A 25,033-nucleotide genomic window follows, 5' to 3' on the forward strand; every position below is an offset into this window, starting at 1 on the left:
AAGGGAGAGAAAAAGTCATACTTGAGTTTTAGGAAAATCTTAAGATTCATTGTTTTCATAGAAATCCATTCTCATCCCCTTCCCTAAGGGTTAAACACCTCCTGAAGCAGATTACTGTAAAAGAAATTGTACAAACTCAATTCTATCCTTGAAAATTGTGGTAGGATATTGGGTAGATAAGGTAAATAGAACTATACTTAACAGGCAATAAAGAGCTTAAATGTGGAATTTATCCAATTCAAGCAAGTAATAATTGAATTGAGATGGCCCTCCTCAACAAATAAGATTAAGAAAAATCACACTAGGACACAATATATTTTCTTTTTATAGTAAAACAATTTATCAAAACTTTGTTTCTCTCTCTTTTTTTAAATCAGCAACCATGAATTAAATTATTAACCACAAACCAATGCTTCAAAGGCTCATGATTTCATCAGCATGGGTTCTCCCTTTACCAAAGCAAATACAACCACTACTATACCTTAACAGATGGTATTCACGACTTGCTGTGACTCAGAATACATTACCTGGTGGCCAACATTCAAGTAGGGCCGGCCTTTGAATGGCAGATATATGATCCATCAGCAGGCAGGCCTGGACTTGAAGCCTTTCCAGCTTGGAAGAGCCTACCAGAGTATACTGTGAGGAAGAGCCTTCAAAAACTCAGGGTCCCCTCCACATCCTGATGGGGCATCAGAACAACAGTTTGGTAGAAGACTGCCAACAAATCACCACTTTGATGGAACACTTCAAGGTTTAGTTTCTGACTCTAAAAGTTCATAGGGTGCTCTTGCCTTTTGTTATAGTTTGAAATTGGATTATCCTGCATTTTCTCTAATTGAATTATTTTTGAAGCACCACTTTTCTTCCTCAGAAGTTTCTATTTAAACAAGATAAAAGACCAAAAGCTCATACATGCAAATGGAGGTTGAAGTCAACACTTTGTATCCAGTAAAATGTGCAATTTGAAGGCCAGTATGCCCTTTTACAGGCTACCCAATAGTTCCAGGTTCTTAACATCCTAGGCATTCTAGTCTTAAGAAATGCCAGAAGATGGAGGTTTTCCCACTTCTGCACCATGGCTCATACTATTCTCTCTGCCTGTAGTGTTCTCCTCCTTCCTCTTCTATCAAAGGTCTGCCCATCCTTCAAGGCTCATACTGCCTCTTGCACAAAGCCTTCCCTCACTACACCAGCCAAAAGTGACTGGAGCCCTGTCTGAACCATTACAGCACTTACTGTCAACAGGACTTGGTGGCTCTTCACATTCCATGCTTTATTTTATCATATTGTGTCCACACCTTATTTCCCTTCATGGACTATAAACTCCTAGTGGGCAGGGACACTGTCTTAAATATCTTGCTGTCCTCCATGACACCAGACATAGCATTATACACAGCAGGCATCCAGTAAGCACTGGTTGACTGATCATGGAATGAATTAGCTGTGCCAATCAGCATGAAGGCTGGGCTTCTTATCCTGACTAAAACTATACTAATTATATTTTCTTCTTTAAAAGCATTTCATTAATTATTTTTAATAAACAAATTGCTATGTGCATACATTTCTTCACATCAGCATTTTACAGATGCATTCATCTTAAATCAAACCCTTCAGATACTCAGAGAACCCTAACTGAGATATTTTCACAAATCTAAGATTAGCTCCAGGGATGGTTTCTCTACCACCACCCACCCCACCCTGATTTTGAACCTTCCCACTATTTCTTCTTCTCATTTAACACTTGTGGGGCCAACCAGCTCCAAAGTTGGGGGGAAACCCAAGACATCTCCTCACGTCCACCCCTCTGCCCTGCCCCTCCTTTTCTCTGTTTCCTCAAATGGGTCCCACAATCTGCCAGTAACATTCCCATCATCAAAAGGAAAAAAGATTCTGTGCTTTGTTAGCACTGCTGTCAGGACAGTAAGCAGATGAATAATGAGATCATGGAACTGGAGAGTTGGAAGAGATGTTAGAAGCCATCCAGTCCAACCTAAACAACATGAACTAAGTTAATACTTTACATTTGTCCAGGTACATGTGAGGGCAGCAGGACTAAATATCACCACTCTTCTCCCCACTATCACATTGGGGCAGCTAAGTGACATAGTGGATAGAGTGCTCAGCCTGGAATTAGTAAGAGCAGGTTCAGATCTGCCCTGAATGTGTAGAGTAAGTGCTGTATACATGTTAGCTATTATTAATTATTAGATCCCACTGGGGCTTAACACAACTATGTCAAACAAATATAGCTTTAAATAAATAAATATAACTATAATAAATAATAATAATATATAATATATTAATTATATATTATTATAGTAAATAATAAATAAATGTAGCTATAAATATAGCCAGGAAGCTTTACTAGATTGGTGATCATGGGCAAGTCACTTAACATCTGTTTGCCTCAGTTTCCTCATCTGTAAAATGGAGATAATGGTAGCATCTACCTCCCAGAGTTGTTGTGAAAATCGCATGAGATAATAATTGTAAAGCATTTGCCTGGCACATACGGAGCACAACATAAATGTGAGTTGTTGTTGTTGTTGTTGTAAGATCCCATTGGGCCTTAACACAAATATGTCAAATGAAATATAGCCCCAGGAAGCTTTAAACAGAAGTTTCCCTGGCCAGTTCTGTCACTCTAGGTCTAGCGCTCTAACCACTGTGCCACCTAGTTGTCTCTAGATGTATTTAGGACCTACCACAACCATCTTCCAACCTTACTCTTGCTTCTCAATACAAACATTGCTGCAAATGAATCTTTCTAACACAATTCTATTTGATTTCTCCAGCACCACATAGAAAGATTTCCAATCTAGGTTATGGGGGCGGGGGCGGGGAGATATTCAGAGGAGGTGGGATAAAGATACCTCCTAACATTTTTAGGCTAAGGTTAAAGTGATCTAGTCTTTACTCTTCAAGATCACAGGTCTTCTACATACCACAGTTCATTTAAGTTGCTCATAACTGAACCATTTGGCCTTACTCAGAAAAAGCTGAAAATATCCAATTCGAAATATTTAAGAAGCTTATTCAATATCACAACTTTAGCGACAAAGCAAATCATAAGACATAAAGATAAATTTCAGAAGAATAAAATCTAAGACTCTGATGTGTGTGGTTTGGGTTTTTTGTTGTGGTGGTTGTGGTTGTTGTTTTTAGTCCTGTCTGTATACCTGAATACACCTCCAGAGTCCCATACAATCTCTGATGTAGAGATAGCTTTCTTTTAAGAATAAGCTTAGGGGTATGCCCTTAGGATTATGGTGCCACCTCAGTGAAGAGTGATTTACAGTAGAAGAGTCCTGGAGATTCTCTCCACCTTCATGAACATTACAAAAGTGCTTCTGGGGTCAATCCGGTAACAAATAAAAGCAGGTTCGGAGAATATCAGCATTAAACTCTAACACCACCAAAGGCGTGAAAAATCAAACATGTGAATATTCAATGAATTACAACTCTTTCAGAAAGGATAATAACATTTATTTTTTATTTGGTTTGGTTGATGCCTCATCATCTGAGTTGTAGGGCAACAAGGAATACACTAAACCACAAGAATAAGCTTCCACCCCAATAAGCTAAGTTGGCTAAAGACATGAGCAGGCCGTCTGTATACACGTCACTTCCAAGGAAAAAGAAATTCTTTAAGCTCCTACTACACTTATTTACACTTCAAGGTGCAAAACAAACAAACAAAACCACTTCACGGAATTATTGGCAGCTACACGGCAGTGGAAAGGTTGATGGTCTTGGAATCAGGAAGACCTGAGTTCGAATACTGACTCAGGCATTTACTGGCTGTGTGACCCTGGGCAAATCATGTAACGTTTCTCTGCCTTGGCTTCATCATCTACCAAATGAAGACATTAATAGCTCCTACCTTACGGGGTTGTTACAAGGACCAAATGAGATAACATACACACTGTTCTTTGCAAACCTTAAAGCACTGGATAAATGCCAGTGGTGATAATAATAACTCACACTTCTAGAGAACTTTTAAGCTTGCAATGAACTTTCTTCACAACCCTGTAAGGCATTATGCCACAGAAGAAAGAACACTGGCTCTGGAGTCAGAGGACCTGCATTCAAATCCTGTCTGTGTCTTAGACAAGCAACTGAATCTCTCTGGGCCTGCTTCCTCACCCATAAAATGAAAGACTTGGAATAAATGACCTCCGAAATCCTCTACAGCTCTAGACCTAGGATGCTATGATCTTTCCACAGTAATAGGTAGTACAAGTAGTATATGTCCATTTTACAAAAAAGAAAACTGAGATTCAGAGAAGTTACATGATTTGTTGAGAGTCAGAGATAGTAAATATCAAAGTCCAGACTCAAACCCAAGTTTGTAATGATTCCAGGGCCAGAGGCTTTTTTCCTCAACATACTGGCATTATGAAGTCTGTCGTGGATTAAACAATTGATGCCAATGTGATACTTGGTTATGGCTCCAGTACTGCATTCCTTAAGCCTACAGGGACATAGCTTGTCACTGTGATAATTATCCAGCAAGGGTGTTTAATTATACGGGTATTATATCTGAACTTACCACCAGGTGGCACCCCACTTAAACTAGAGCCTAGTCCTCAGCTACTTTCTGGGACGTGCTTTGAGTCAGCAGCTACTTTGTACAGTATCCACGGTGGACACTAAAAAGTGTTAAGCCTGAAAATATCAGGGCTGATCTCCCCACTACCATAAGGCTGGGCTGCTGTTTTCACACTTAGTTTGGAAACATATTCTGTTAACCCTCTACTGGCTAGGTTCCAAATTTAATCTAGGACAACCGTTCTTAACCTTATTTGTGTCATGGACTCCTTTAGCAGTCTAGTAAAGACTATGAACCTCTTCCTTAAAACAGTGCTTTTAAATGGACCAAATAAAATATATAGGATTACAAAGGAAACCAATTATTAAAATATAGTTTTTGTTAAAAAAAATTTTTTAAGTTCCATGTCCTAGGTTAAACACCCTTGATCTAGGGAATTGAATAGAATATTGTTCAAAATATTAAAATCTGAAATTTTCCACCTAAGCTCTCACCCAATGAAATATTTCACTCTCCAGGCATTTTTAATGCATTCATACGTTCAATGACTTAGCATGCTATGAACACATAATTTCATTATACACAGAATAACATAGAATAACAGAAACTAAGGCCCCACATTTCTGTATGTAGACAGTCACCACCAACCATCCCCCTCCTAAGCTTCTTCCTGCCTCTCTCCCAGACCTGGGCTGCAGATAGCGGAAATCTTACCTGCACTTAGCTGCAATTCATGAAAAGGGACACGCATCACTTCCCATTGCAGTCTTATGGATGAAAGGGGGAAAGCAATTTCTTTGTACTCACCAGACAAACAGGATTCACAATACATTAGACTTGATTAGCTTAGACAAAACATTTAGTAAGTGCTTACTATATGTCAGGCACATAGATTCATAATAGCTGGCAGTTCTACACTACTCTAGATTTCTTTTTTTTCTTTATAGCTCCTAGTCAAGATTATTGTTCATGGTACCATGGCTTCTTTCTCTGACTTTCACACCTTCTCAGGGAAAGTCTTCACCATAAAGGAAGAGGGGCGGGGGAAGACTCAATAAGAGAGGCTGCAGAGGGCTGACAGCATCCCTTTATCTCCTTCCGTGACTTCTTCCCCCATCCTCCCACAGATTCACTGTGACTCTAGATAAGGAGGAAAGGATAATCCCCCTCTCACTATGATCGGCTGAAATCAACAGGCCTATCTGTTCAGGAATCAGATCCTTTGACCCAGAGGAAAACAATTCAAGAGATAAATCCGATATTAGGGGCTACACTAGAATAAAAAGGGGAGATTCTGTGACATTATTAACATTGGTACTATAAGAGACTAGCTCTTAGACTCCCAGGGGACTCTCGGGAAATGGTCATCTACTGATAAATTTTTTAGCATGGCCCAGCTCTTACTCACTACAACCATCTTTCAAAACTGTTCCCCCTTGGAATGTGCACCTGTTGTTATTGTCTTAGGCAAGGAATAAGTCCTCACTCAAGTATTAGCTGCTTTCACAAGTAGGGACTTCAGACTGAAGTAGAACCATTTCCACCTCTGTGAGAGATATGCAAGCTCCATGGACCCAATCAACCTTTCATACACAGCCAAGCTATAAAAACCCAGACTTTGGAGTCCAAATATTTTAGTGACTGTCAAATACTATTATCAATTAACTCACTTTTCAAAAGCAGTGATCACTGTAGGTGCCAAGATCATCCCTTGAGTTGCTTTATTTTCATGTTACTTTCCCTGTCAATCTACTCACCCATTACACTCATTTACAGAATCACAAAATCAAAGCTAAAAATCTATTACAACTTCCTCATTTTTCAGAGAAGGAAACTGAGGTTCAGGGAAGTTGAGTGACAAGGTAGAAATGGCAGAGCTATGACTGGATATGATATCATATCCAAAATTCTTTCTACTGCACCATGCAATTATTATTTGTTTTTTTCCTGCCCTGAAAATACAGATGATTCCAAAGAGGATAGCGTATGTGATTGACACACAATACAACAATGATGTCTTCATTCTGGGCAAGTCTAGAACAATCTGTTTAATGCCTGAAGGTTAACACAATCCCGACGTAAAATTTCTATTCCAGTCCATAAAAATGCTTTCTAAGCAAGGAGACCTACCTCAATCAACTTCATCTCATGCTTTCAAGTCTCAAAATCATTAAATGAAGCCACTAGCTCAAAATTTTAAAACACCTGCATTACCATCCTTAGAAAATATATAGTATCCCCATTTTATTGAGTTGTTTCGGTTGTGCCCGACTCTCCATGATCTTATTTTGGGGTTTTCTCAGCTAAGGTACTAGATTGGTTTACCATTTCCTTCTCCAGTTCATTTTATAGGTAAGGAACTAAGGCAAACAAGGGTTCAGTGACTTGCCCAGGGTCACACAACTAGTAAATGTCTGGGGCTGAATTTGAACTCAAGAAGATGAGTCTTCCTGACTCCAGGGACAGCACTCTATTCACTGTATCACTTAGCTGCCCTAAAATTACTCAACTGGGTATACCATTTGACCAGGCTATACCACTCCTAGACTCATGTTTAGTCATTTCAGTTGTGTTCAACTCTTCATGACCCCATTTGGGGTTTTCTTGGCAAAGATACTAGAGTAGTTTGCCATTTCCTTCTCCAGCTCATTTTACAGATGAGGAAACTGAGGCAAACAGGGTTAAGTGACTTGCTCCTAGTCACACAGTGTGTAAATAGCGAAGTCAAAGCTTGAATCTAAATCTCTTGGCTCTCATTAAAGGGGGAAGGAATTTTGTTTTTCGTCCCCATTACAGCAGATGCCTCTCACTAAATATTTCTATATATTATGCTAAACTCTCACTATTAAAATTGTCTACCAGATTCCTACTGTATGATCACTTCATAAGGGATACTACTAGGAGTGTGATGGAGCCAACCATACCCACTCACCAGATCTGATTGTTAAACTTCCAGTGTAGGCATTTACACCTCAGAAATTGACAAACACTACAAATCGGGACTGGATTTATTGTTCTGGTAGTTGACTAGACTTAATATAGTGGTGGAAAATGTTAATAATGCAGATTTAACTTTAAAAATGTGTCATGAAAACATTTTTTCAGAGAGATGGTTATTAAGCATTTACAAGCACACTGATGTGTTACAAACAAGGTCCTTTTAATACTTCAGCAATTGAGTCTTGTATAATGGGGTCCAAAACATTCCTGCCTAACACTGAAATCATCTCCATCATCATAATTAATGTGATAGCAAAGTCCCAGCATCAATTTCAGACACTCTGCTTGCCTCATGGCCTCCAGAGCTCTGATTGCCCCACATGACCCATTTTCAATATTATCCAGAAGGTCATGGGCACATTTAAATGACTTAATATGGTAACAATCATGGCAGTGATTGCTCTTAATTCTGTTTCAATTTAGAATAATATGGGAGAGTAGGTGGGATGCTGGGTTTTGAATTGGGTAAGCCTGGGTTCAAATTCAGCCTCTGAAGCTAGCTGCTTGATCATGGATGAGACTCAGTTTCCCCATCTGGAAAATAAGGATAACAGCATCTGCCATACCTATTCCACAAGGTTGACAGGAGTGTCAACTGAACTTATGTATGTGAAGTACTAATTCAAGTCAGTAGGATCATAGATTTATCAGAGCTGGAAGAGACGTTAAAAACCATTTAGTCCAACCCCTGCATTTTGCAAATGAGGAAACGGAAGCTCTGAGAGTTTAGGCATTTGAGATTTAGGCACTTCTGGCACATTTGAGAGTTAACTTTATCAGGATCCCTCGGCTAGTTATGTGTCAGAAGCAGGACTTGAACCCAGACCTTCCCAACTCAAAGTAGTAATTATTGTCATTGCTGTTACTGTCTGAAGCAAAAAATATAACAACGCTGTGCCTAAACAAACAAAAATAAATCAGAGCTTGCTACTCAGTATACCCCAATCTTTGGCAAAATAACATATTCTCCCTTGGCAAAAAATACACTGCTGACACAGCATCCAGAAAATAACTTCAACTGGTGCTTAGCAGACCTCCCAAAAGGAAGCCAGCAACACCTTCAACGTTCGGGTGGGGGAGGGAGAGGGCAGAGAAACAGAGTTCTGCTGATTCATTCTGACTGAAACCTGCAGAAACCCTTGAGTAAGTAACATACCAGCTGAGTTGGCACTTTTTTTTCTGCTGGGCTTACAGAATTCGGCAGATCTGAAATTTAATAGGTGCTCTTTAGACCCCGATTCTTTTTCTCAGAGAACAGCTGAGCTCAACTGTCCGGTGTATCTGATGGTGCATCCTTTCTTACAAGGATGCAGTCCTGGTCAACCATGATGAAAGCCTTAATCTCAGGGATGAAGGGGAGGGAAGGAGAAATGGGGGTAACTAAAAAAAACTTTTAAAATGCAACTGACTTCCACATATAGTCATATTCCCCATTCTAAATTAACACTATACTAAAATTTTATACAAAATGCATCTGTATAAAGGTGACAATTTTAGCAGAGGGAAAATTCAGTTTGGATGCCATCTTGGAAAGATTAGCCCCAAACTGTGAGACAGCAAATCATGGAACAAAGTCTTCACAAAAACAGTTCCAATGCAAATTTTCGCTTCCTTTTAGTATATGATTCATATTGGTCTCAATTAGAAAAACAAGCAAAGGTGACATGATGAAAAGCCTGAATTGAGGCCAGCACTTGTACAAATATTTATTCATTTTAAAAATTCGAATAGTCGATAATCTGTTTAGAATTTTTTTTACTATCCTGTACTTAATTGTGATTATTTCTTTTATTTTGTCAGCATCCCACAACATGCAAAAACTTGTATATTACATAGCCCCTTTTCAGAAGTGTCCATCTGCAAATAAGAGGAGCCTTTTTAATCCAATTTACAATAAAGCAGAAAAGAATGGACCAAATTCAAAAGAGTTCCCTTAGGTAGCCCAGTTAGAATAGTCTATCATTCTGGAATATTATTCTCTACTACATTCATTTAGCAGGCAAGAAATTTTACGATATAAATGTTATGATAGATTTAAACTTCTTTTTAAAGTATTTTCCTGCCTTTGCAAAATAACTAAAAGGTTTTCAAACTTTTTGTAATTGTCTTTTCTTTATTGGGGAGTTAATAGGGTAATATTTTTGATAAATTGATTTTATTTTTTTCTGTTAAGTAGTTGAGGCAAAGCAGAAGAGAGAGCAAGCATAATACAACTAAAGAATTCAAGAACTCATAGTTTGCTAAATTAGGGAAAGGCCTTAGAAATAACATAGTCCATTCTGCCTCATTTTACAGAGGAAACTGTGGTCCAGAGAGGATATGTAACTTCCTAGTTATGTCACAAAGCTAGTTTCTGGTGAAGATGGGACTAGAACCTGGCTCTTCTGACTCCAAGGCCAGTATTCTTCCTGCAACCATGATAGGTTCCTGTACTCACCCAGTTAAACATGCTGTGGCAACCTAAGATTGCCAGTTCATATCTGGTTTTGGAAAAACTTTTCTTTATACTTCAGAGAATCTAATCAATTTTAATTAAACTCTAAGTGTACAGGTAAATTAAAGAGAATTCTTAAGATCATACTCAACAACAAAATGCACTTGCCCTTATGAAAGACTCTTAAGTCTTAAAAGGTGTTAGGGACAGTCAAGGAAGGACAAGAAAGTGACAATGGGGATGAATATGAGAAACTCTTTCTCAGCTTACAAATCCACCAAGCTCTAGCATGGTTAAGACTGCCTCTTCCATAATCTTATAGCTCTTTAATCAATATAAGGAAATTGAGGAATTTGTTGTAGTTCAGTCATTTTTCAATTGTGTCTAACTCTTCATGACCCCATCTGGGGTTTTCTTGGCAAAGATACTGGAGTGGTTTCCCATTGCCTTCTCCAGCTCATTTTACAGATGAGGAAACTGAGGCAGAGTTAAGTGACTTGTCCAGAGTCACATAACTAAGCAAGTGTCTGAGGCCATATTAGAACTCAGGAAGATGAGTATTCCTGACTCCAGGCCTGGCACTCTATCCACTGTGCCACCTAGCTGCCCTCAAAGTAAAGGATAGTACTTGTGATTTCACAGGTATAGAGAGCTCCCTGACATGGAAATTACTCTAGAGTGCTGAAAGGTGGGGTAACTTGTTGTGTTGTTTAGTTGTTTCAGTAGAGTCCAACTCTCCATTTGGGGTGTTCTTGGCAGAGATACTGAAGTGATTTACCATTTCCTTCTCTAGCTCATTTTTACAGATGAGGAAACTGGGGCAAACCAGGTTAAGTGACTTGCCCAGGGTGATACTGCTAGTAAGTATCTGGGGCTGGATTTGAACTCATGAAGATGAGTCTTCCTGATTCCAAGCCCAGTGCTCTATTCACCTTAACTGTGCTTGAATAACTTAGCCAGGGTCAAATAGCCAATACATTTCAGAGGCAGAACTGAACCCAGGTCTTCCAGGCTGTGATATTGATTCTCTACCCACTGAGTCACAATTTCTCTTAAGCAAAGAAAGTAGCTCATATATACCACCTCATTTTTCCTCACTATTTTCTTTTCCACTTTTCATATCTCTAAAAAAAGTCCATCACGAATAAAATATTTTGGAGGTCTGGACTATTACATACTTCAGTTCAGATTTCATTGTTTTACTTGGAGTGACTCACACTTATAGCCTGAGAGAAGCCTAAATCCCTACTCCTAAAGATGTGGATTTTTTTCCCTCTCTTTAGCAGTGATTCTGTTAACCAAACACTGAGAGAATTCACAGTTTAGCAAAGTCTCAGGCCAATGACTTCCAAAACAATCTAATTTCATTCCCTCTCCCTCCTAATAACTATAAGCCCATGGGACTAGAACCTGGTTCTCCTGACTCTAAGGCCACTGTTCTAGGTTCCTGTACTTAGCCAGTTAAATATGCGATGGCAATCTAAGATTGCCAGCTCAAATCTGGTTTTGGAAAAACTTTTCTTTATACTTCAGAGAATCTAATAAATTTTAATTAAACTCTAATTAAATTAAAGAGAATTCTTAAGATCATACTCAACAACAAAATGTGCTTGCCTTTATGAAAGATTCCATTTGTCATGCATTGGATCTTATGAGGATCGGGAGTGGAGTAGGGAGGTGGTTAGAGCAATGTGGTGAAGAGACTCCATTCAATTTACTGTATATGTTTTAATTTTAGTTGTTTTTGGTTTTTGGAGGAAATTGGGGTTATCATGACTTCTCAGGGTCACATGGTTACTAAGTGTCTGAGATCACATTTGAACTCAGGTCCTCCTGACTCCAGGGCCAGTGCTCTATCCACTGCATCACTCAGATGCCCTGTATATCAGCTGGGAAACATCAACTGCATCAAATTATGAGGAACTCTAAATAAATGAACAGGGCAGTTGCAAAGGTTTGGCCGAATTTGTTCCTTAACAGAAAGAGAATTAAATACTTACTTATTCAGTGTGAGGTCAAGAATGAATCTGGAGCCAAAAGCCTCTATCTGAAAACTTGCCTGGGCCAGATGCACAGCCTATAGATACAGAAAGAGAGAAAGACTCTTAGCTCATTAACTCCTTCCAGATTGACTGCTTTACATCAAGGTCTGTATTTCACATGAGCATATCAGTGACTCTCTCTTGAAAAAAAATACACTAAGTAACTTTTAGTATGGTTTCTGTGGAAATACATCTATATTTTTTGCAGCAAGAAACTGGGACAGTCTGATAAAATTAACCCATTATGTTAACAAGTGGCAGCATATTCTCCTTGACTTCCAAACGTGAGTGTGATGAATTATACAGAAGGTCTGACTAATTAAGGCCTGATTTTACCTCTTCTGCTCAATAAACTGACCATTTTTCTTTCCCTACACACATAAGTGAAAAATCACAACAGACCTCTGGTCTCCATCGGAAGCTAGAGCTCAGAAATGCTGTATCAGCAGATTTAACTGGCCTGGAATATCACAGCATCAGAATTGCAAAAACTACTCAGTCAGAACTTTGCCCCTTTTTTTCATGTGGTTAGATCTGATGTACATTTTTTTAGGCTGGTATGTGTTTTTTGAAACACTAGAAAATTCCATCATTATTCTTGAACTCGAACCACAACGATGATCCCAAAGGAAATATAAATCCTATTTACTTCATGATGAAAACCCTCTCTAAGAAAAAGATCTCTACAAATTTAAATACCAAATTAGAGCATATTCAGCAAGGTATTATCGAAGACAAAATTTTCCTTTGTCACCACATCACACAAAGAGGATGAGGATAATGGAACACCTACATTCAGCCCCCTATTGAGTCATGATTATTGCCTCCCCCAGGTTCCATTCCCAAAAGCAGAAGTAGGCGTGGCAATCATTTGTAGAGTGGGACACACGTCAAAGAGAAGGCAACACCAACACACCCAACCTTTTCCCACCTCTGCGCTTTTTTTTTTTTTACTTATGCCCTTCCCTCCACCTGGAATGCCCTCCCTCTTCTCACCTGCAACCTCCTCCACCCCATTTCCACTTATCCAAATCCTAGCCAGCCTTTCTAGTCCAATTTAAAGGCCGCCTCTTCCTTGAAGCCTTCCCTGGCTCATGGCATCTGGTAGAACACTCACCTTCCTCAGAATTCCTGTAACACTTTGTTTATGACTCTATTGTTCTATATTATAATTTTCTTTTATTTTACCTGCCTCATTAACCCAACTAGATTATCAATTCCTTGAAGGAAAGGCTTATGCCTTGTTCAATGTTATATTCCACAATTTTCTTCATAACAAGCACTCAATAAACAATTGTCAGACATCTTCCTCATATGCAGACCTGGTCTTACTTCTCAGCTAAAAACTTTGCAATTGCAATTGAGGGGAGGCAGGGTGCTGGATCTGAAGTCAGGGCACCTACCGTTAAATCCTGATTCTGCTACCAACTACCTACGTGCCCCTGGGCAAGGCCTAATCACTCTCGGTATCATGTGTAAAATGAGAGGGAGGAAGAAAGGAATTAAATATTTTTAAGTGCCTATGTGCCAGGCAAGGGACAGTGGATAGAGTGCCAGGCCTGGAGTCTGGAAAAGTCACCTCCCTGAATTCAAATCTGGCCTTAGACACTTCCTAGCTGTGTGACTCTAAGCAAGTCACTTAACCCCAGTTAAGGGTTTGCCTCAGTTTCCTCATCTGTCAAATGAGCTGGAGAAGCAAACAGCAAATTACTTCAGTATCTTTGCCAAGAAAACCCCAAAAAGGGTCATGAGGAGTCGGACACGACTGAACAAGGACAAAAGGATGTGCCGGGCTTTGTTAAATGTTAAACGTTTTACATGATGTTAAATGCTTTACGAATATCATTTCATCCTCATGACAATGCAGGGAGGCAGATGCTTTTGTTATCCCTCATTTTTACAGTTAAGGAAACTGAAACAGAAGTTAAGTGACTTACTCAAGGTCACACAGCTAATAAACGTCCGAGGCTGAATTTGAACTCAGGTCTTCCTTACTCCAGGTCCACCACTTTTTCCACTACTCTAGACAGTATGAGATCAGATCAAGAGTTCTTAACTGCTTGACAATCTGTAAAGGTCTATGGACCCCTTCTCAGAATAATGTTTTAAGATACATAAGATTACAAAGGAAACAAATGACACTGGAATACAGTTATCGAAATTTTTTAAAAAATAATCTCATGGTCCCCAGATTAAGAAAACCTTTGGGCTTGATCTCCTATTGTTGTTTAGTCGCTCAGTTGTATCCAAATCTTCATGACCCCCAGACCATATTGTCCATGAGGTTTTCTTGGCAAAGATACTGGAATGGTTTGCCATTTCCTTCTCCAGTGGATTAAGACAAACAGAGGTTAAGTGACTTGCCCAGGATCACACAGCTAGTAAGCATCTGAGGCCAGATCTGAAGTCAGGTCTTCCTGACTCCAGGCCCAGCTCAATCCACTGAACCACCTAGCTGTCTTGATGATCTAGAGAGTCCCTTAAAGCCTTTAAATCTATGAGCTGACGGATGAAACTTTTTGCCTGACATTCATACCTCTCCACCTTCCAATGAACTTCCTAGCCTTATCTTTCATCACTCCCTTCCATTACATCCTATGCTCCTGCCAACTGGATTATCCCTTGTACCACCTACAGACTCCACCTTCTTCTGCCTCTCTGTACCTTTGTTCACACAATTTCCCATCCTATGGAATTCTTATTCATCCTTTAAAGTCCAACTCGATGCACCTAGACTGACAATTTCATGCCACTGATTTCTTTTTTTTTAACATTGTGAAGCACCATTGGAAGAAGGCATTACAGGATGAAAAGCTAGATGCAGATGAAGGCTGGTTCATGCATTTTAAGATGGGTATACTTTGAACAATATCAGGGTGCAAGGTGAGATCACTAATGCTGATGAGATGGCTATTTTAAAGGCAGCAGAACAACCGAGATCTTGATAGGTAATGTCTACACTTGTCAAAGAGAAATTCATGATAAAAGAAGATGAATCTGATTGACCACAGGAAAACAGATGTGTCCGCATCTGTTTCTCAAGAAACCAATTCACCCTAAGTATTCAGAAAAGTTTTCTCTAAGATGTCTATGAAAATCTCCTTAAAGGATCCTTTTTGAATTCATTGATCCTAATGAAGACATCCTTCCTCTTCTGTCTCACTGCAGCAAAGGATGAGGCAGGAATTATGAAGGGGGGGAAAAAAGATGTCCTATAATATTGTATCTTATTCAATAAAATGTTAGGTGATGAGTTATTATGCTGCCCTATTTATTTGATTTATACAAACTTTCTAAACTAAGAAACAAAGGCATGGAGGTAGTGTAAGGTTCTCACAGACTATGCCAGAGGACAGCAAGTTCTGGTAAGTCTTAACCGGGAAAGGCATCAAATACAAGGCCAGTGATGAACTACGCATCTGCTGAGTGTTGGACAACCCAGCAGAGAGCCTCAAAACCAGAAGATTAGCCACCAGATAATCAATTGAAATAATGTCTGTGAAGTGCTCAGCAAAGGGCCTGGAACATAGTAGGCACTTAAAAGCTTGTTCCCTTCCTACCTATCCCCTCTCTCACTCCCACCAGGGGATGAATTTATTTGACTACAGGAACTCATAAAGACCACCTACTAAGGTATGGTAGGGTTGCAATCTGCTTCTTGTGTAAGGGTATTGGAATAATGAAGCAATGAGTCTTTTGAAGTGTGGAAAAAAAAAAAAGTATGCTTCGGAAGGTTTGATATTGTATGGGTGGAGCATTTATCTAGTTATGATGATTGTGATCATTTATATTAAAAGTTGGATATTAAGCCCCTGGATAAGAATTCTTAGACCACTGTTTTTACAAGGAAATGAGATTTCATTTATATCCCTTTTTATCATAAGCTTAAGAAATGCCTGTGATATCAGTATCTTCTCACAAAGAGATTAAAGAACTTGTCCAAGGTCATATATTAAGTTGGTAGGCAGAGGTCCAATAACACGTCATGAGTTCCACATGAGATCCTTATTCATCTACCGCTCTTTCAGGATACACATACCAGCCAAATGATTGATGATGGTTTTTATAGAGATGTTTACCATTCTCTTTGTAAGAATTCAAGATTTTATAGCCTAGGATGAGCACAAGAATGAGCGCAGCCCAATGCCCTCATAAAGTACTGAAAGTAGCTCTGTGCCTGTGCTATAGTAACTCTCTTCCTCACACAAACAACACATAATGAATTTACATCTGATCTAGAAACTGTAAACACAACCAAATCATATCTTATATACAAAACTTCTTCACTGAAGATCAAGATGCATAACTTTTTTATTTTAAAAAAAAGACATAATGAATAGATGACTTAATGACTCTAAAGTTCTTTAGACTTAAATTGAATTTTATCACCAAGAGACATTAAGTGACCCCAGGTGCCCATTACTTGGGAGGGCATATTAAAGAACTTGACCAGGTATAGTCAGGTACTATTAGAACTTTCATTCTAAAATAGGCAACATAAAAATGGGCAAAAAAAATAAAATCAATATAGCACAGAAACAAGATGCTTATTCATATGGAAATAGCATTAAAGTCCCGAAACTTGCACCTGTATTTGAAGGTAACAGGGCTTCACAAGCAAGGAACATACACTCAATGGTCTTGACAAGTTAAACAGAATGCTCGACTTACTTGGTACATGGGAACATAGACAGAGTTGAGTGCAAGTAGAAAAGGAAAAAAGACACTCTTCTACTTTTCCAAGTACTTTAGAAGTAACAACTCTGAGTAGCTACAAGAAAACATCAGTGGGCTTCTCTGGTAGGGCTTTGGACAATCTATCAGTAAACATGTTAGGGCTATGTCACCTCTTTCTCTACCATCTCCTCAAACAGTTTACAGTTTCACCAGGAAGACCAAAAAGACACGGATTTTTTAAATGAAGAATAACTTACAAAGTAACATAGCAAAAGCAATGTAACACAGGACAAGAGACAGGATAGATATTGAAAAGACATCATGGAGGAGAACTAAGTAAATAGTGGTGATGTGCATCATGGACGGCTTCCTGAAGCAGGAGAGTTTGGAACCAAATTCCAAAGACTTAAGAAATGAAACTTAGTGAAGAGCAAGAATAACTATATTTTGTGACTGACTTGGGAAGCTAAGATTAAGAAAACAAAATCTCAGCATGTGAGTCCTTTCTCTACAGCTATTCACTTATATATCTTAAGGTTTAATGCAACAGTCATTCAATCTCAAATTAGCCCTTTTTTTAAGTTTAGGTCACAGACCTATTTGTACCACTATTATGTAAATCTTTGTTGCTCTTCACAAAAAGAAAAAAAAGATGTTAATCCACTTCATCCCTTCACCTGAACGAAAGGACAACACGAGAAAAGGCCCATCTTTCCCCTCCTCTCTACCCTATAAAAATCTGTTTCTCTTTCTCACTGGATATTGTACCTCCCCTCTACACTTGTTGGTTTTTCATATTAAAACATTTCTTCCTTTGGTTTCTGTTTTTCTAATTCCCATAGGATTTGTGGTTGAGATCGCTGCCCCCAGAAGACTCATCTATTTGACAACCAAATGTTTCTCTTCCTCATTATCCTTGTAGGGAGATGGAGCAGACCTGTGATCTCACTGACATAGAGTGCTCCCAGAGGAGGCAACAACCTCTACCAATGCAAGTCGACGCCTTCTCTGCAGCTTGAAGAGTTGCCTATAACACTGAGATGGTATGTGACTTGCCCATAATCACATAACCTATATCTGTCAGAGGTAGGATTTGAACTCAGGTCTTCATGACTATATGGCCAGCTCTTTATTCACTATCCTGCACTGCCTACCGCTGGTAGAACATTCTCCTACTAGAGTATCAAAATGAAGAGGCTCTACGGAAATCACCAAATATCAGGTCTCAGACTGCAGCATTTATTAAGCACCAGGCATTATACTGGGGGTATAAATAAAATACATCAACCATTTCAAATAATAGAATGTTGGACCTACACAAAATCCATTGACTTTTGTCTACATGGAGCAAAACATTCAGACACTTGAGGGGGAAAGAATCTGGATGCTTTGGCTACCTATGGATAATTTCCCTACTCCTCTGATAGTTCCTTAAAGTACAGAAATGGCCCTAGCTACGTCAACAGAGAATAAGCTCTGTCAAATCCTAACGAGCTGTAATAGCTTCAGGTTCAAGTTGGATAATGACCTTACATCATCCAAAGACTAATCGCTCAAGCAGCCAACCTAGTCAAATCTGAAGAGATTAGTCACCCTAAACTGGTCAAGAGAGGCATCCAAAAAATAAACCATACACGCCAAAGACTTGGAAAAAAATACTGACCTCAGGATCTGGCCAGAGACTTGTGTTACTAGCCAAAGAGGTGGAAATTTTGGGTTGTTTGGAAATGAACTCCTTTGGATAGGATCCTATGTAGATTTTCACCTTCAACTAGGAACAGAGTACTGGACCTGATTTTGAATGATTGCTTACATAATTACTAACTGTGTAACCCTGGGCAACTCATTTAAAGCTCTATGAAGCTGTTTTCCTCATCTGCAAAATGGGGATAATAGCACCTAGCTTCCTGGTTAACTGGGAATATGAAATAAAATAATACATGTAAAGGGATTTGTAAACCTAAAAGTGCCTACATAAATGTGATCTATTCTCATTATTACTGGACTTTATGATATAATGAGTTGTGTCCAAGTAAGTTTACTACTGTGCCACTCTGGAAATTCAAAATTCTTTATGGCTAACTACCATGACGATGATGTTTTAGGCCTTGAAAAATTAAGAGACCTTTAAAAAAAGTGAATCATTATACTTAAAAGTTCAACAGCTGTAAATGTTACATGAAGACAGTTTTTCAAATTAAGGTAATTTGCTGAATATTTTTGCTAAAGAGTTTAAATGGGAAGGCTTGAGAAAGAAGATTTATGTTTTTCTTTTTACTGTACTCTACCCAACATTGTTTACCTACTACCTGCAAAGCACTGTGGGAGATACAGAGAGGAGTAAGACACAGTCTCTGCCCTAACTCAGGTTAGGAAAACATGGAATAGACATATGAAAAATTAAACAGGACGAGAGTTAAGTAACAGTAAGGATAATAATAAAAGAGATATCATACGGTGGTGTGAACATGATTAATTGCCAAATGGTTAGTACAAAGCATTAAGTGCCATCCATGAATGTCAACGAGCAGGGATTACTGCTAAAATGATGTGGGAAGGCTTCACTGAGGAGGAAGAATTTGAGCTTAGCCTTGAAGAGATTAGGTAGCACAGGAAGAGAGGGAAAGAGATCTTATGTGTTTACTCTGCTATTCATAGGAACAAGCCTCTGAATAAAATGTAAAATGTCTTGTGTTCTCAAGGCATGTTAGTGTTAAACTATGCCTTAGGCTTTGAGTAACTTCATGATAAGTAGTTCATGATAAAAACAAAGCATACCAAGAGATGGGAAAATGGCATATATACCCTAAACAATCTGCTGAAACGAGATAAAAAAATTCATAGAATCATAGGAAGGGACATTAGTCCAATTAGTGTATCAAATGAGATAATTTTGGTAAAAACATTGGAAAAAATTTAAATTCTCTCACTTTTAAAATGCAAATAATACTAGCACCTACCTTAAAGGACTGTTGTGAAGAACAAACAGGATGATGTATGTAAATCATTTTGCAAACCATAAAGTATTATAGAAATATAAGCTATTATTTTTAATAATAAAAGTAATTTTATTATTAAATAAAACATTATTTAGTATTTAAATGTAATAGCTGTTAATTATCATTACAGATATTAATATTCTACAGATGAAGAAATTATGCCACAAAAAGATTAAATGACTTCTGCAAAATCACTCAGGCGAGAAAGAAGTAGAGTAATGATTTGAACCCAAGCCTTCTGACTCCAAATCCTGTGCTCATCTTACAACCCCATCCTGTCATTCCTAAAATTGATGTAGAATTAATCTTCGAAGCAAAAAGGAGAAACTGCAGGTCCTTGTACATGGAGAACCTCTTGTCATCAGACCCAAGACAGCATAAGTATACTTTTCTCTACAGAATACAAACTAAACAACTTCCTTTAGTCTGCTTAGACCAATCCAAGAAAAAGCCTGATTCAGAGTCTGGTCTCTAAAACCTAAACTAGTCGATTTCCAATGATCCATTCTAATGGTAGAAAGCAGCAGCATGGTTAAAGGAAATCCACAAATCACCCCCACATGTTATTTTGGCTATTACTTTATGCCTCCAACAAAGTCTCTACAAGAGCTACTTACCAAATAATCAAATGTGATGGATTTAAGTTTCATGGTCTCTTTTTTCTCAATTGTAATAGCCATTCAGGCATGGAGTAACCAAAACATGGGTAGAATGTAAGCTCTTGGACAGTAGGAACTGTCTCTTATTTTATTTTGTTTTTGTCCCCAGTGCCTAGGAAAGTGTTTTAATAAATGCTTCTTTAAGTACCAGAGTCCAGGAGTGGGGAACCTGAAGCCTCGAGGCCACATGCAGCCCTCTAGGTTCTCAAGTGCAGCCCTTCTTCTCTGAAGTTTGGATTCAGTCAAAGGGCCACACTTGAGGACCTAGAGGGCCACATGTGCCCTCAAGGCCACAGGTTCCCCACCCCTATACAGATAAGATGAAAAACACGAGACACTGATAGTTCAAGTAGATAATATCCCTCCTGGATGACTCAACTATACTTTGAGATTTCTTTAAAAGAATTGTAACACAGCTACCCAAAAAAGTGGGAAAGAGGAATTCAATCAAATATCATCAGACATGGGAGATGCAAGCAGGGGCATATTTCTGATAAACTCCAAGGTCTTATGCTTCAATTTTCCCATTCAAACTACTTAAATCCAAGAGAATTCAACTCACACAGCCTTTTTTGGACCTTTACACTGGATGATCAATATAGGACCAGTTATTAAATTGATAACACTGAACTAAGAGATGCTAATTAATGTGAAAGTAAGATCTCATTGGTGCTGTTGTTTGGACTTGAATAGCACAGAGAGGCTGTATCACTCAATGCTGTATTATTTAGCTTTCATATTTTTTTAAAAGTGATGACTCAAAAGACAGCTATGACAACAGTTACCATGGAAGCCATCACTCCCCCCTACCTCTGTAAGGAGTAATATCTAATTTCATGCATGAATATAGTACCTGTAGCATGAATCATTTTGTTCTTTTCTCTTGCCAACTCCCAGATCACCAAAGGTAGTACAGCAAATTGGGGAAAAGGGTTAGTTTTAGAGTGAAAAGACCAAGGTTCAAATCCCAGCTCACCCAATTACTATCTGTGTAGCCATGGAGAAGTAACTTACATCTCTTTGGGCCTCAGTTTCCTAATCTGTAAAATAAGGGAGTTGGACTCTTGAGCCCCAAGGTTCCTTCCAGCTCTAAATTTATTAACCTACACTCTACTCTCTTTATCTCTTCACCTATACATCATAAAAGGATTTTATAGCCTTACCTCCTATAGAACAAATGGAATAAAGTTAAGAGGAAAGAAGTAAAGGATAAATATGCAAGGGACAGAGAGCTCCACCTCCAACATCCCTTCCTGTAAGGAACATTATTGTTATATTTTCTCTGTTTAGCTTTACTAGAACCCCAAATGAAAAAAGGTAAGACTGATTTTATCTTCCTTTAGAAGGAATTAGCTATCCTTTCTGGGATTTTTTCCTTAAAATGCCAACCACAATGTATTTCTTCCAACTTAATAATCCATCAAGCATCAGCCACTTAAAGCATACTGGATTTGGAGTCTAGAGACCTGGATTTGAGCACAGTCTCCACACTTCCTAGCTTTGAGATCTTGTACAAGTCACCTCAATACTCATAGCCTACTTTCTCATCTGCAAAGCCAATAATGATTGTACTACTCACCCCACAGAGTTGTTATAAGGACCAAATGCAATAAAGGATAGAAAATATTTTGTAAATAGAAAGGCACTTCCAGCTCTCAGATGTAATGTTTCTGTTACACGTGGCAACAGTCCAAATTTAGTCATGGGCTGCTTTCCTTAAGCATACAAAGGAATTTTGGATAGTTTTGGATCATTGGATAGTTATCCAATGAGGGAATGCAATAGCTGAGTTGCCCACCAGGTGACACTCTACTCAAGTCATCAGCCAGTGGTCTATTCTGACTCTCTCTGGTCATTCTTAGCCATTCTCCTCCAGCCATAAACCTCTTGCCACTTGCCATCTAAGACATTCAGGTAGGGAAAGAAACTCCTGAACCATTTAATCCCTCAGATCACTGAATGAAATAAGGGGATGTGTGTGTATGGATCACGGTCTGTAGCAAAGGAAGGTGGGGATGAAGGAAGGCCTTAAAGGAGGGAGAGAGATCACTGGAAATCCATCTCCTCTACTCAACTGACTATTCACACTGGATCCACAAAGACTGGCTGCCTTAGCTCTTGGACCCCTTCTTGATCAAAGCTCCTACCTTGGTCCCTACTATAGGATCACGGGTCTCTAGCAGTCTTATTCACTAATTGGTAGAATATTAGGGTCAAAAAGTGGAAGTAGCAATGGCTGCTATGACCATACTGCCAGCAACTCCCTACTACAGTGAGTCTTGGACATTCTGGTCTACCTCATGGAAATCCAACAGACCTAGTTCATTAGTAGTAGAAGAAAGAATCAGCAGCCAATTACGGAAGCTATTATACAAATCTTATGCCCCTATATCCAAATGCTCAGCTTCCTACTCATCATTAATACAACTTGCCTAAGAAGCACCTAGGTGGCACAGTGGATAGAGCTCTGGACCTGGAGTTAGGAATACCTGAGTTCAAATCTGGTCTCAGACACTTAATAGCTGTGTGACCCAGAACACATCATTTAACTTCTGCCTTATAATGGCATATACCTCACAGACTGCTGTAAGGATTAAATGAGACAATATTTGTAAAGTGCTTAGCACAGTACCTGGTATATAGTAGGCACTTAATAAATTCTTGTTTCCTTCCTTCCTTCCAAGATAAGGTAAGAGGGGAGAGAAGGAAAGCCAATCAACCTTACGTGTGTTTCGGGATCATCAAAAATCTCAATCTCAATCAAAGTCTCTCTCTCTCTCTCTCTCTCTCTCTCTCTCTCTCTCTCTCTCTCTCTCTCTCTCTCTCTCCCCCTCCCTCCCTCCCAGGAACTACTTAGGTTTTAAAGAATATAGTGCAGAAAATCCTACCATAAGAGTTCAGTTATTTATGATAACAACATCTCAGTAAACAAATAGAAACCATATCCCCCATACAAAAGGACTTTTTTAAACTTATTAAATCTTAGTTTCTACATCTAGTGAGATAACATTAAATGGTCACTTGAAAATATATTTTAATCTCCCCCAAAAGAATCCAATCCAAGAATATCATATTAGTGTGCATGCATGCAAGAGAGAGACAGAGAACGAGAGAAGGAGAGAGAGAGACAGAAAGAGAGGGGGGGGAAGGGGATGAGAGATAGAGAGAGACAAAAAGACAGGCACACGGAAAAGAGAGAGAGAGAAAGAGATAGACCAAAAAATTTCAAAACTACATTCACATAGTTCTCTAAGAGGAATAAATGGTTACCATTATCAATTAAGCATTAGTAAAAAATGCTACTAATACAACAATAAACTTTAGGTGTGACCAAACCAACCTGTATTTACTAAATACCTACCATATTCCAAACAATGTGTGCAAAAACACAAAATGACCACTCATAATCAATCAACAAGTTTTTTTAAGCACCCAGTCACTGAGGGTACTGAGACAAAAAGTCTCTATCCCCAAGAAGCTTATATTCTATAGGGGGAGAGAGCTTGTACATATTCAAGTATGTACAAAATAAATATAAGTGAATTTGGAGTGAGAATGTACCAGGAGATAGGAGAGCTCTACACACAGAAGGTGGCACTGGAGCTGAATGTTGGAGGAAATAGGGTTCTTAAGACGTAGGAGTAAGAAGCAATTCCAAGCATGAGGAGTCAGTCAATAAAAAGGCAGATGAATGGAAGATGGAGTACCACGGGTGAGAACCAGTAAAAAGACTAGTTTGTATAGACCATTTTGTGTGTAAAGGGGAATCATGTTTAATAATTCTAGAAAGGCAGTCTGAGGCCAGGTTGTTAAACAGAGAGATATTTTATTTTAGCAATAGGGAGCTACTAGAGTTTACTGAAGAGGGAAGTAATATGGAAAGAATTGATATGTAAAGCGACTGCGTGAATGATTTAGAGACAAGAGTCCAGGTGAAATGTGATGAGATGGTGGCCTTGTGAATAGAGAGAGATGAAAGGATGCAGGAAATATTGTCAAAGTAAATTGGAAAGGATTTAGCAAATTATTGGGAATGTCAGACAAGGGTGAGTAAAGTGTAAAGGATGACATGAAGGTTGAGAGTCTGGGATTGTAAAGATGGTGGTGCTCTTAACAGAAACAGATGTTTGGAAGAGAAGTAGGCTTAGAGGAAAAGATAATATATTCTGTTTCAGACATGTTGGGTTTGAGATGTCTATGCAACATCCAGTTGAGAGAAGATCATGGGAAGTGACTAGAATTTAGATATATAGATCTAAGAGTCCTTCACATGGAGATTACAATAAACTAATGGGAGCTGATGAGGCCACCAAGTGAAAGAGTACAGAAAGAGGAGACAGCGAAACAGTCTTGTTACTCAAGCATGATAAAGGGGTAGGATGTGGATGATGATCCAGCAAAGGAGACTGAGGAGTGGTCAGACAAGGAGAGAAGGGTCAACAGCACCTGATGCTGTAGAGAAGTCAATCTCAAACTCCTTGAGAAAAAGCAACCAAATTTGGCAATTAAGAGATCATCAATAACTTTGAAGAGAGCAATTTCATTTGAGAGATGAGGTTGGAAGCCAGACTCCAAAGGGTTAAAAAATGAGTTTCAGCTTTTCTTTAAGAGGTTGGTAGTGAAAGAGAACAGAGATGATGAATGACAGATAGCTTGGTTGGATCAAG

General features: G+C 38.8%; 1 protein-coding gene across 1 annotated transcript in view; it reads right to left on the bottom strand.

Annotated features, from left to right (window-relative positions):
• The window catches only part of ADAM23 (ADAM metallopeptidase domain 23), a 245,007-nt gene that overhangs the window by 190,548 nt on the left and 29,426 nt on the right, over nucleotides 1–25,033 (bottom strand). The window contains exon 3 of the mRNA XM_036757815.1: nucleotides 11,990–12,066. Within this exon, the coding sequence (XP_036613710.1) occupies nucleotides 11,990–12,066 (77 nt within the window). The remainder of the gene's footprint in view (nucleotides 1–11,989; nucleotides 12,067–25,033) is intronic.

This window comes from Trichosurus vulpecula, chromosome 4, assembly GCF_011100635.1.
Source record: "Trichosurus vulpecula isolate mTriVul1 chromosome 4, mTriVul1.pri, whole genome shotgun sequence".
NCBI classification, from domain to species: Eukaryota; Metazoa; Chordata; class Mammalia; order Diprotodontia; family Phalangeridae; genus Trichosurus; species Trichosurus vulpecula.